This window comes from Macaca nemestrina, chromosome 2 (assembly GCF_043159975.1).
Source record: "Macaca nemestrina isolate mMacNem1 chromosome 2, mMacNem.hap1, whole genome shotgun sequence".
Taxonomy (NCBI): Eukaryota; Metazoa; Chordata; class Mammalia; order Primates; family Cercopithecidae; genus Macaca; species Macaca nemestrina.
In genome coordinates this window covers 108,217,948-108,230,973 of record NC_092126.1, presented here as the reverse complement: position 1 = coordinate 108,230,973, position 13,026 = coordinate 108,217,948, and the positions used below count along the sequence as shown (strand labels likewise).

The following is a 13,026-nucleotide window of genomic DNA, read 5'->3' as shown; positions in this document are numbered from 1 at the left end:
CCAGCACTTTGGGAGGCTGAGGTGGGTGACTATGAGGTCAGGAGTTCAAGACCAGCCTGGTCAAGATGGTGAAACTCCATCTCTACTAAAAGTACAAAAAAAAATTAGCCAGGCATGGTGGCAGGCACCTGTAATCCCAGCTACTCGGGAAGCTGAGGCAGATAATTGCTTGAACCTGGAGGCAGAGGTTGCAGTGAGCCGAAATTGCACCATTGCCTTCCAGCCTGGGTGACAGAGTAAGACTCTGTCTCAAAAAAAAAAAAAAAAAAAAAAAAAAAAAAAAAAAAAAAAAGCACGGGTAATTTCAGTAACGCCGATATAGTACAAACTGTCCCATTTTGCAGATGAGGAAATAGGCTCAGAGGTCTCACTGCACCACTCCATTGAGTAAAGAGCTGCTCAAAGATGATACCCTCTGAAAGCTCTTATGAGGAAATCAAGAGGTGTTGCATTGATCAACTCTGCATGCATTAAGAATGTAAAGCGAATTTTCTTAGAACAAACGATGCCTCTACTAGCACTAAAGGTTAAGCATCTCAGAGCCACCTCCTCTGTAAAGCCGTCTCTGCTACTCCCCTACCTTCATACCAGTCCTGTGGTTGTTCCTCTGGTTGTCTGTCTCTCTGCTAGCCTGCAAGCTCCTTGAGGGCAGGGACTATATCGTTGTTAATCTCCGGGTCCCCAGCCCTGGTGATGATGGGCTAAAGTGATGCCATCCTCAGACACTGCTGAGAAGTGATTTCTGCCTCTTAGAAACTACTGTGTACACACATCACCTAGGGATCTTGCTAAGATGAAGATTCTGATTAGGTCTACAGCTATACTGAATTTTGTTTGTTTTTAGAGGGACACAGGGTCTCTGTCACTGAGGCTAGGGTGCAATGGTGTAATCATGGCTCACTTCAGCCTTGAGCTGCCAGGCTCAAGCCATCCTCTCCATTCAGCCTCCTGAGTAACTAAGACTACAGGCATGTACCATCAAACCCAGACAATTTTTTCTTTTCTTTTTTTTTTTTGAGACAGGGTCTTGCTTTGCCAGGCTGGCGTACAATGGCGGATCATAGCTCACTGCAGCCTCAACCTGCTGGGCTCAAGTGATTCTCCCACTTCAGCCTCCTGAGTAGCAGGGACTATGGGTGCATCATGCCTGGCTAATTTTTGTATTGTTTTGTATAGACAGGATTTGACATGTTGCCCAGGCTGGTCTTGAACCCCTGAGTTCAAGTGATCCACCTACTTTGGCCTCCCAAAATGCTGGGATTATGGGCATGTGCCACTGCACCCCAGCCCCCAGCTCCAAAAATTAGATTCCGGCCCTCCAACCCCACAACAGGACCTAATTAACCTCACCTTCAAGGTGTACAATAATAGAGGCAGCCAAGTAGCAATGTATTTCTGAGTTGCAATTACTTGCCTCCACTGTGAGAGAAACCCCAGCCACATCTCCAGCACGCAAGAACTTCAAAACGTCTGAACCACAGTGGCCAGGCATTCCTTCAGGACTGCCTCTCCCAGGATCTTGCTTCAAGTGCTGGAAATCTGGCCACTGGGCCAAGAAATGCCCAAAGCCCGGGATTCCTCCTAAGCCATGTCCCAACTGTGCAGGACCCCACTAGAAATCGGACTGTCCAACTCGCCCGGCAGTTGGACACTCCCAGAGCCCCTGGAACTCTGGCCCAAGGCTCTCTGACTGACTCCTTCCCAGATCTTCTCAGCTTAGCAGCTGAAGACTGATGCTGCCCGATCGCCTTGGAGGACCCCTGGACCGTCATGGACACCGAGCTTCGGGTAACTCTTACAGCGGAGGATAAGTGCATCCCCCCTTTTTTTTTTTTTTTTTTTTTGAGACGGAGTCTCGCTCTGTCGCCCAGGATGGAGTGCAGTGGCTGGATCTCAGCTCACTGCAAGCTCCGCCTCCCAGGTTTATGCCATTCTCCTGCCTCAGCCTCCCGAGTAGCTGGGACTACAGGCGCCCGCCACCTCGCCCGGCTAGTTTTTTGTATTTTTTAGTAGAGATGGGGTTTCACCGTGCTAGCCAGGATGGTCTCAATCTCCCGACCTCGTGATCCGCCCGTCTCGGCCTCCCAAAGTGCTGGGATTACAGGCGTGAGCCACCGCGCCCGGCCAAGTGCATCCCCTTCTTAATCAATACAGAGGCTACCAACTCCACATTACCTTCTTTTCAAGGGCCTGTTTCCCTTGCCTCCATAACTGTTGTGGGTATTGACGGCCAGGCTTCTAAACCTCTTAAAACTCCCCAACTCTGGTGCCAACTTGGACAACATTCTTTAATGCACTCCTTTTTAGTTATCCTCACCTGCCCAGTTCCCTTATTAGGCGGAAACATTTTAACCAAATTATCTGCTTCCCTGATTATTCCTGGACTACAGCCACATCTCATTGCCACCCTTCTTCCCAACCCAAAGCCTCCTTTGCGTCTTCCTCTTGTATCCCCCCACCTTAACCCACAAGTATGGGACACCTCCACTCCCTCTCTGGCAACTGATCACACGCCCATTACTATCCCATTAAAATATAATCATCCTTACCCTGCTCAACGCCAGTATCCCATCCCACAACAGGCTTTAAGGGGATTAAAGCTTGTTATCACTTGCCTGCTACACAGCATGGGCTCCTAAAACCTATAATCTCTCCTTACAATTCTCCCATTTTACCTGTTCAAAAAGAGGACAAGTCTTACAGGTTAGTTCAGGATCTGTGCCTTATCAACCAAATTGTTTTGCCTGTCCACCCCGTGGTGCCAAACCCGTACACTCTTTTGTCCTCAATACCTTCCTCCACAACCCACTGTTCCGTTCTTGATCTTAAAGATGCTTTTTTCACTATTCCTCTACACCCCTCGTCCCAGCCTCTCTTTGCTTTTACCTGGACTGACCCTGACACCCATCAGTCCCAGCAGCTTATCTGGGCTGTACTGCCACAAGGCTTCAGGGACAGCCCTCATTACTTCAGCCAAGCTCTTTCTCATGATTTACTTTCTTTCCACCCCTCCGTTTCTCACCTTATTCAATATATTGATGACCTTCTACTTTGTAGCCCCTCCTACTCAACAAGACACCCTCCTGCTCCTTCAACATTTATTCTCCAAGGGGTATCAGGTATCTCCCTCCAAAGCTCAAATTTCTTCTCCATCCGTTACCTACCTCAGCATAATTCTTCATAAAAACATACATGCTGTCCCTGCCGATCATGTCCGATTGATCTCTCAAACCCCAACCCCTTCTACAAAACAACACCTCTCCTTCCTGGCCATGGTTGGATACTTTCACCTTTGGATACCTGGTTGTGCCATCCTAACAAAACCATTATATAAACTCACAAAAGGAACCCTAGCTGATCCCATAGATCCTGAATCCTTTCCCCATTCCTCTTTCCGTTCCTTGAAGACAGCTTTAGAGACTGACTGCTCCCACACTAGCTCTCCCTGACTCATCCCAACCCTTTTCATTACACACAGCTGAAGTGCAGGGCTGTGCAGTTGGAATTCTTACACGAGGACCAGGACCATGCCCTGTAGCCTTTTTGTCCAAACAACTTGACCTTACTGTTTTAGGCTAGCCATGATGTCTCCGTGCAGTGGCTGCCACCACCCTAATACTTCTAGAGGCTCTAAAAATCACAAACTATGCTCAACTCACTCTCTACAGTTCTCATAACTTCCAAAATCTGTTTTCTTCCTCCCACCTGATGCATATACTTTCTGCTCCCCGGCTCCTTCAGCTATACTCACTCTTTGTTGAGTCTCCCACAATTACCATTTTTCCTGGCCTGGACTTCAGCCTCCCACATTATTCTGGATACCACACCTGACTCCCACAACTATATCTCTCTGATCCACCTGGCATTCACTCCATTTCCCTATATTTCCTTCTTTCCTGTTCTTCATCCTGATCACACTTGGTTTATTGATGGCAGTTCCATCAGGCCTAATTGCCACTCACCAGCAAAGGCAGGCTATGCTATAGTATCTTCCACATCTATCATTGAGGCTACCGCTCTGCCCCCTCCATTACCTCTCAGCAAGCCGAACTCATTGCCTTAACTCGGGCTCTCACTCTTGCAAAAGGACTACGTGTCAGTATTTATACTGACTCTAAATATGTCTTCCATATCCTGCACCACCATGCTGTCATATGGGCAGAAAGAGGTTTCCTCACTACGCAAGGGTCCTCCATCATTAATGCCTCCTTAATGAAAACTCTTCTCAAGGCCGCTTTACTTCCAAAGGAAGCTGGAGTCATACACTGCAAGGCTCACCAAAAGGCATCAGATCCCATCACTCAGGGCAACGCTTATGCTAAACAAGCAGTTAGCATTCCAACTTCTGTCCCTCACAGCCAGTTTTTCTCCTTCTCATCAGTCACTCCCACCTACTCTACTCTCCCACTGAAACTTCCACCTATCAATCTCTTCCCACACCAGACAAATGGTTCTTGGACCAAGAAAAATATCTCCTTCAAGCCTCACAGGCCCATTCTATTCTATTGTCATTTCATAACCTCCTCCATGTAGGTTACAAGCCACTAGCCCACCTCTTAGCACCTCTCATTTCCTTTCCATCGTGGAAATCTATCCTTAAGGCAATCATTTCTCAGTATTCCACCTGCCATTCTACTACTCCACAGGGATTGTTCAGGCCCCCTCCCTTCCCTACACATCAAGCTCGGGGATTTGCCCCCACCCAGGACTGGCAAATTGACTTTACTCACATGCCTTGAGTCAGGAAACTAAAATACCTCTTAGTCTGGGTAGACACTTTCACTGGATGGGTAGAGGCCTTTCCCACAGGGTCTGAGAAGACCACCGCAGTCATTTCTTCCCTTTTGTCAGACATAATTCCTCAGCTTGGCCTTCCTACCTCTATGCAGTCCGATAATGGAGCAGCCTTTATTAGTCAAATCACCCAAGCAGTTTCTCAGGCTCTTGGTATTCAGTGAAACCTTCATATCCCTTACCGTCCTCAATCTTCAGGAAAGGTAGAATGGACTAATGGTCTTTTAAAAACACACCTCATCAAGCTCAGCCTCCAACTTAAAAAAAAAAAAAAGGACTCTGCCAAAAATAGAGCCCAAAAACTCACCAACCAAACAAGCAATTACACTGAACCCCCTTGGACACTCTCTAATTGGATGTCCTGGGTCCTCCCAATTCTTAGTCCTTTAATATCTGTTTTTCTTCTTCTCTTATTAGGACCTTGTATCTTTTGTTTAGTTTCTCAAATTCATACAAAACTGCATCCAGGCCATCACCAATAATTCTATACGACAAATGCTCCTTCTAACTACCCCACAATATCACCCCTTAACCCAAAATCTTTCTTCAGTTGAATCTCTCCCACTGTAGGTTCCCACACCACCCCTAATCCCGCTTGAAGTAGCCCTGAGAAACATCGCCCATCATCTCTCCATAGCACCCCCAAAATTTTTCGCCACTCCAACACTTCACCACTATTTTGTTTTGCTTTTCTTATTAATACAAGAAGACAGGAATGTCAGGCCTCTGAGCCCAAGTTAAGCCATATGTCCTGTGACCTGCCTGTATACATCCAGATGGCCAGAAGCAACTGAAGATCCACAAAAGTTAAAACAGCCTTAACTGATGACATTCCACCATTGTGATTTGTTTCTGCCCCACCCTAACTGATGTACTTTGTAATCTCCCCCACCCTTAAAAAGGTTCTTTGTAATCTCCCCCACCTTTAGAAGGTTCTTTGTAGTTCTCCCCACCCTTGAGAATGTACTTTGTGAGATCCACCCACTGCCAGCAAAACATTTCTCCTAACTCCATCACCTATACCAAAACCTATAAGATCTAATGATAATCCCACCACCCTTTGCTGACTCTCTTTTCAATCTCAACCCGCCTGCACCCAGGTGAAATAAACAGCCTTGTTGCTCACACAAAGCCTGTTTGGTGGTCTCTTCACACTGATGCGTGTGACGCTTTCCTTGCAATGAGTGATGTTCTGGGTTGAATTGTGTCCCTGAAAAAGATATATTGAAGTCTTAACCCCTGGAACCTGTGATGTGACTTTATTTAGAAATAGGGTCACTGCAGATATAATCAAATTAAGATGAGATCCTTAGGGTAGGCCCTAATCCAATATGACTAGTGTCTTTCTCAGAAGAGACAGAGGCACAAGGAAGAACACCAAAGATTCCTGACAACATCAGAAGCTAAGAGAAAGGCATGGAACAGATTCTCCCCTATGGCTCTGAGAGAATGTGGCCCTACTCACACCTTGATTTTGGACTACTGGCCTCCAGAACTGTCAGAAAATAGATTTCTGTTGTTTTAAGCCACCCAGTTTGTAGTCATTTGTTATAGCAGCCCTACAGCTAATACAGGTGATCAGAGCCAAACCTCTTCATTATCAGCTTCAATATTCCACCTTCTTCTAGCTCCGAGGCAGTTGCAGTGTCTGCTCGCTACCTTATATTTAATACTACATTAAAGTTCCTTCTTCATTTTTGGCCCATCTTGATTTACTATTTACTATTCCTTGAGAGTTCAACTATGCATTACAATTTTTTCCTACAGTTTTATTAAAATGCACTCATTTTGAATGTATAGTTCCTTTTTTTTGTTTGTTTGAGACAGAGTCTCACTCTGTTGCCCAGGCTGGAGTGTAGTGGTGCAATCTTGACTCAATGAAACCTCTGCCTCCCGGGTTCAAGTGATTCTTGTGCCTCAGCCTCACGAGTAGCTGGGATTACAGGCACACACCATCACACACAGCTGATTTTTGTATTTTTAGTAGAGATGGGGTTTTGCCATGTTGGCCAGGCTGGTCTTGAACTCTTGGCCTCAAGTGATCCACTTGACCTCCCAAAGTGCTGGGATTACAGGTGTGAGTCACCACACCCAGCCCTATAGTTCATTTTTTAGTAAATATAGAGTTGTGCAGCCATCATCACGAAGCAATTTTAAAACATTTCCACCACCTCAAAAAGTTCCCTGTGCCCAGTCATTCCCACTCCCATCCTAGCTCCAAGCAGCCAATGATTTACTTTCTATCTCTATAATTTTGCCTTTTCTGGACCTGCCATATAAATAAAAACATACAATCTGTGGTCTTTTGGGTTTGGTTTCTTAGCATTTTTTTGAGATTCATCATGTTGTAGCATGTTCCTTTTTTACTGCCAAGTAATATTCCATAATATGGAAAAATGTTCAATAGCATTAATAATTAGGAAAATGCAAGTGATATAACTACACACCACTAGGATGGCTGCAGTAAAAAACCTGACGATAACAAGTGTTGGTGAAAATGTGGAGAAACTGGAATACACTGTTGGTAGAAATGTAAAATGGTATACCTAAATGGTAAATTTGTAAAACAGGCAATGTCTTCAAAAGTAAAGACATGCTTTTCAGATAACCCAGTAATTCTACTCCTAGGCATGTGCTCAAGAGATATGAAACATATGTCCACACCATGACTTATACATGAACATTTATAGCTCCATTATTTATAACAGTCCTAAACTGGAAACAATTCAAGTAGCCATCAACTGGTGAATGGATAGTGTAGTATATCCATAAAACGGAATACTTGTCTCAATAAAAAAGAAAGAAGGCCCGATACATAGAAGTTTCTTGAGGGCAAGATTTTATTTGCTTTGTTCACTGATGATTAGTGCGTGGCATATTGTAGGTGTTCATTAAGTATGTGTTCAATGAACAACAGAATGAACAATGTCAGTCACTTTAACTATTATCTTAAAAAATGGCTTTATTTACAGTCATGGAAAATGCTCAAGAAAATACCTAAAGTAAGAATACAAAAATAATCTATATTAACAAGTTTGCTTCTTGTACCTGCTACTAAGTCAGTCATTAAACTCACTGCAGGTGTTGGAACCACCATATATTGTTAGAACTTCCATAAGAATCAAAGGAGATTATGGCATAATCTAAGAAGAAAATGATCTGGCTAACGTCCACTGTAAACCTTAGCTACAGGCTTTTATTTTTACAAAGACAAAAGGTTTTCTCTTACAGTTGATTCAAAGCCTCGAAGTGGGCCACTTATTAGCAGACTGCTGACTGATGCAGGCTGTATATGGATGCAGAATGTTCATCAGAAACTTGAGGTTCAGCCACCACCACCTTACACACATTTAATAATTAAGGTCCGTTAATACAGCTCTCCTAAGTGGCCAAGAGTAGGTCTTACTTGTAAAAGAGAAGAAACATCTTCAAACAAGGTGATGCCTAGGTAGTTGACCGGAATCCTCATGATTCACTTCTTTTCTTTTCTTTTAAAAATACATTTTCAGCACGCAACTTTTCTGTCTCCTAAGTAATTTTAAAAAAACAAAAAGGAAAAAAAATAAGGCTCTAATTATTACAGGAAGTGTGCTTTTTATTTTTTTTTGGCATTCATTAAGTGCATATTTCAAATTAAGACTGGAATTTTCCATGTGCAAACTAAACATTTAACAAGAATCTGCTGTCTATGAAAATGTAACTGATTGAATTAGGCTCAGAATAGCAATGATGAACACTTTTTTTTTTTTTGAATTCAGGAAGCTCCCTGAAGAAGTTAACTGATTCAATAATTAAGTTTTAATTTGGTTTTAATAAAATAATCATTTTTAAACCAGACATAATTTATTCAGAACAATTTTTAGGTTTACCTCAGCAAGCCTGACATTTTCCTTCTTTAGTCGCACTACGTACTGAATCTTCTGATGCAGGTTTTGGTGACCTACCAACTTTCCATTTTCCTCAGCAAGACACTCCACCTGCTTCCTTAACATTTCCGTCTCCTGCAGGTAATCAAATCCAAGGAGGGAAAAATTAGAAGTAGGTCTTAATTTTTCTTTTAAAGTTACATTATTTCTTGCCTTCCAAGAGCACAGGAAGTCAGAGAGTCCAGAATCCCAGCTTTCATGGCCTCACAACTCTTCATACAATAAAGCAACTCTGAACTAAGGACACCCAATCATAGAAGTGAGTTTTATGCTAATTAGTTCTATTCATTTGAGTGTTCTAAGTATCATGAAAAAACCAACACACTAGCACACCTGGGATGTTCTCTCCCTTTCTTCATACATTTCTTCCAGCTTCGATCTCAGTTGTTCTTTTTCCTGGAATGCTTTAGACTCCAAAGTTCTGGTTCGTTCAACTTCTTCAGTCATTCTAAGGCATTCCATCTCTTTGTTGTAAAGGGCACTTTGGACTTCTTCTAGGCTGTAAGAATAGGTATCACTTTATAGTATTTGAAAGAAACATAATCATAAAATAGTGCTCCAGTTAGATATGTGTCCTTCAAGGTCAGAATTTTGATTTGAAAGTATTACTAATCTTTAGCCCTCCTCTGCTGATGGCAAAAGAAGACAGTAAGTGTTACATATCAGATATGCTTTTTTTGGTTTTGTTTTACCCAAGACTTTCATTTTGGAAAACTCCTCAAAGCATTTTCTAAACAATAAAAATTTAGAATAAAATTGTTTAGGTTCAGCCCACTTGGGGCAAATGTAATTTAAGTATTATTATAATCTGCATGGTTTATTCAGCATCCCCTATCTTGATCATTTCTGATTTCAGAAACTGGTCCTCAGACAGTAGGACACCAGTCATTTCTTCAAGGATGTGTTGTTTAGAATTTATACACTTCATATACATTTCACTGACTTTATAAAATGGTCTGAATCCTGTAAATTTTCCGAAACAAATGGCTTCCCCCACCCCCCCGCACCCCCTGCCTTAGGGACAGGGTCTCGCTCTGCTGCCCAGGCTAGAGTATGCTGGCACCATCATAGCTCACTGCAGCCTCCAACTCCTGGGCTCAAGCAATCTTCCTGCTCCAGCCTTTGGAGTATCTAGGACTACTGGCATGCACCACTATGCTTGGCTAATGTTTTAAAAATTATCCATAGAGATGGAGTCTTGCTATGTTGCCCAGGCTGGTCTCAAACTCATGGCCTCAAGCAATCCTCTTCTCCTTGGTCTCCCAAAATGCTGGGACTACAGGTGTGAACCACTGTGCCAGGCCTGTTTTTTATTTTATAATGCTCATGAAATGTAATGTTGACTGTTGAAATGATGTATTATTACACCATTCAAGGCCAGCTAATTTCTAGCTGTTGATTACTGAAATGATATAATACACAAAATTTAATACACTAAGGCCCAGCTAATTTCTAGGCAAGTTGTTTTTGGACTACATTCTGTGGATCTCAGAAGGACGGTGTTGGGAGAAGGGGCACTGATGCTCTCTCAATTCATTGTTGGCTTCGTATTGGTTCCCCATTACTTTTTAAAGCATCTTCACAAATATATGGATAACATAACATTTAAAATTGCTGTCGTAGGCTGGGATTGATAAAACAGTGCATGCCGTTTGCTGAAGCGTGCTTCACTTGCCCGCAGTGAAGTCTGGCTTGCTGTATGTTCCAGAGACAGCATATCATGAAGACTCTTGGTTACCAGACTATGAAATAAATTATACAACAAGTTAAATAGCTTTTACTCTTTTTGCTAGAAGACCTCGAATAGATATTAGTTCTAAAATAGCTGTAATTAAACTAACTAGCTGGATTCTCAAAAATCCTGTAAATAATCTGGGTTTCTGACTTAGCTTTACCACTAATTAGCTAGGAGCTGGACTCTGAATGGCTCATACACAGGTGAAAAGGCTGTTTTCCTATGTATACTCTGATTCTATGAAGCAAATGACTCAATGATTGGGTAACAAATCTTTCATAAATTGGGTGGTCTTTGTCAGCTGATCATTAAAAAGAATTTTTGATGGTAAATCACCATGTAATTTTTGACATATTTACTTGCATAAAGTTCAAATAATTGGAAGATAGTACCCTATCAAAACTCCTTCCATTGCCATTTACTTAACTATGTGAACAAGATTTCTCAGCATTTAAATCCATAAAAGCAGAAAATAGGAATAGAGTTGATGCTGAATCCTGTCTCATTTGAGTACAACAGAAAAATGAGTTGACTGAAGAAAAAGCATTAGGTTAAAATACATTAAGAGATGCATTTCCACTAAAATTTTCCCTAATAATTATTTATAAAAATTTCCAGTAAATTTAGGGCACATTGATTAATAATTGTAATGTGAACTCAATTGGAAATATAACAAAGTCATATGATTAAAATAAGTTTTTACAAATTACTTTCAATTTGTGTGTGTGTATGTATGTACATACATATATTTTATTGTTAAGTAGTATGATGGGGTTATCAATAAAAAAATTTTCCAGAAAATATATTAAATCAATATAAAATCCTGCAGGGTGTAGAAAGGAAATTCAATTACAAAGGAAAAACATAAAATTTTAGACTTAGAAATTTGTTCATGTATTTTTTAAACAGATAGAAAGCAGCAAATTAGTTAAATACATTTAAAAGAATGGCAAGAGCTTTACTTTCTTTTCTCTTTTTAAAAAAATTTATTTAAAAAAATATTTTAGAAATAGAGACAGGGTTTAACCATGTTGCCCAGGCTGATCTCAAACTCCTAAGCTCAAGCAATCCACCTGCCTCAGCCTCCCAAAGGGCATGAGCTACTGCGCCCAGCTAACAGCTTTATTTTCCAATGTCACTATATTGTATATCCCAGAATGTCTATTCTTTGTAACAATTTAAACTTATAATGAAAAATTTTAGATATAAAGTCAACTTCAAAAATATGCAGGAGGGTATATGATGTCTCAAAATCTATCAGTATGATAAGCAAAAATGTTTGAAGATCTCTATTCCTATTGAGGAGTACCTACCCAGAAAAAGCCCAATAGCTCTCTAATGTTGTTTTGTTTGTGTTAATGCCAACCAGCTTACTTAGTTTGAATTTTACGGAAAATACAGTACACCTTGTTCATCAAAGACTGAAGCCATTTATAAGGCTACATAAATTAATATGAAAACTGTATGAATAAATTAAACTCACGGCTTTAGGAAACATAAAGAGACCCAAGGTCTAGACCAGAAGAAATCAGAGTATTGATCTTTGGGTCTTAGAGGGCCTCAGGTTTTAAATCAGAGGAAACCAGAAGCAGAAGTGAAAAGGGACACCTGGTAGTTATATTGTTCTCATTGTCCATGAGGAAAAGACCCATCAATTCCTCAAGGAAAGCTAAGCTTTTCCTGCTATTTATTTTTTTAAGATTTCTTTTGAAGTGGCTTCACATGAGAAATCCCTTTAGCAAATGGTATTAAAAAAAATTTGTAAACATCTATTAAATTCACTTATTACTGCAGAAGGAAAGAAGTTACCTACCTTGTAGTATATTATTCCTTTAGAGGAGAATAAGGAAAAGATGATCAATAATTTGAATTACAAAATAGTACACTTACTCTGCTTTCATTTTCAGCATTTCTTCAACTATTTTACTCTATAAGAAGATATAAAAAAAGAAAATAAAAAGATGGCTTAGGTTCTTAAATAACATTGCTTTAAAAAGATAGAAAGGAACCAGCCTATTCTCCTTCCTGTGAATAAAATCAAACCAATATCCTTTTCCACAATCCCAGCTACACATAAAGGAAGTACCTATTTCCAAGACTTCAAGCACTACGCCCTCTAAGGCTTCAAACAGGCCTTGGTACTTGCTTCTAAATGGAGAATTATATGTGTGTATGCTGAGCAGCAGGCTTACTATCTAGGCATGAAGACAAATTCTTAATTCTCAGCTGTGTCTAAATACTGATGGTAAATATCAAGCTAAACAGTGGGAATGCAGAAAAGACAGGAATTTCAATAGTAAAATGATTTCTAAAATATATAACCATAAATACTAACTATAAAAGCATTGCTCAGATAAGAAGAAACTATCATATATTAAAAAAATCTTACTTTTGCCAGTCTTTCTTTGATACTTTCTTCTTGTTCATTCTTCAGCTGTTGATTGTCTGGATGATTCTGATCACTGCATAGATTAACAGGGGTGGGGAGGAGGCACAGGAAAACACTGCTAAATATATTCAAGTATCAATTTCAAATTCAAATCTATTATATGCAGCAATGCCAAGGTGTGC

At 40.9% G+C, this 13,026-nt stretch overlaps 1 protein-coding gene across 1 annotated transcript in view; it reads right to left on the bottom strand.

Annotated features, from left to right (window-relative positions):
- Positions 1–7,965: 7,965 nt before the first annotated feature.
- LOC105480317 (kinesin family member 15) overlaps positions 7,966–13,026 on the bottom strand; it is a 97,941-nt gene continuing 92,880 nt past the window's right edge. Inside the window, exons 31-35 of the mRNA XM_011738987.2 lie at positions 12,845–12,917; positions 12,346–12,383; positions 9,054–9,219; positions 8,664–8,795; positions 7,966–8,322 (exon numbers count right to left, since the gene is read on the bottom strand). Of these exons, the coding sequence (XP_011737289.2) occupies positions 8,260–8,322; positions 8,664–8,795; positions 9,054–9,219; positions 12,346–12,383; positions 12,845–12,917 (472 nt within the window). The 3' untranslated portion in view covers positions 7,966–8,259. The remainder of the gene's footprint in view (positions 8,323–8,663; positions 8,796–9,053; positions 9,220–12,345; positions 12,384–12,844; positions 12,918–13,026) is intronic.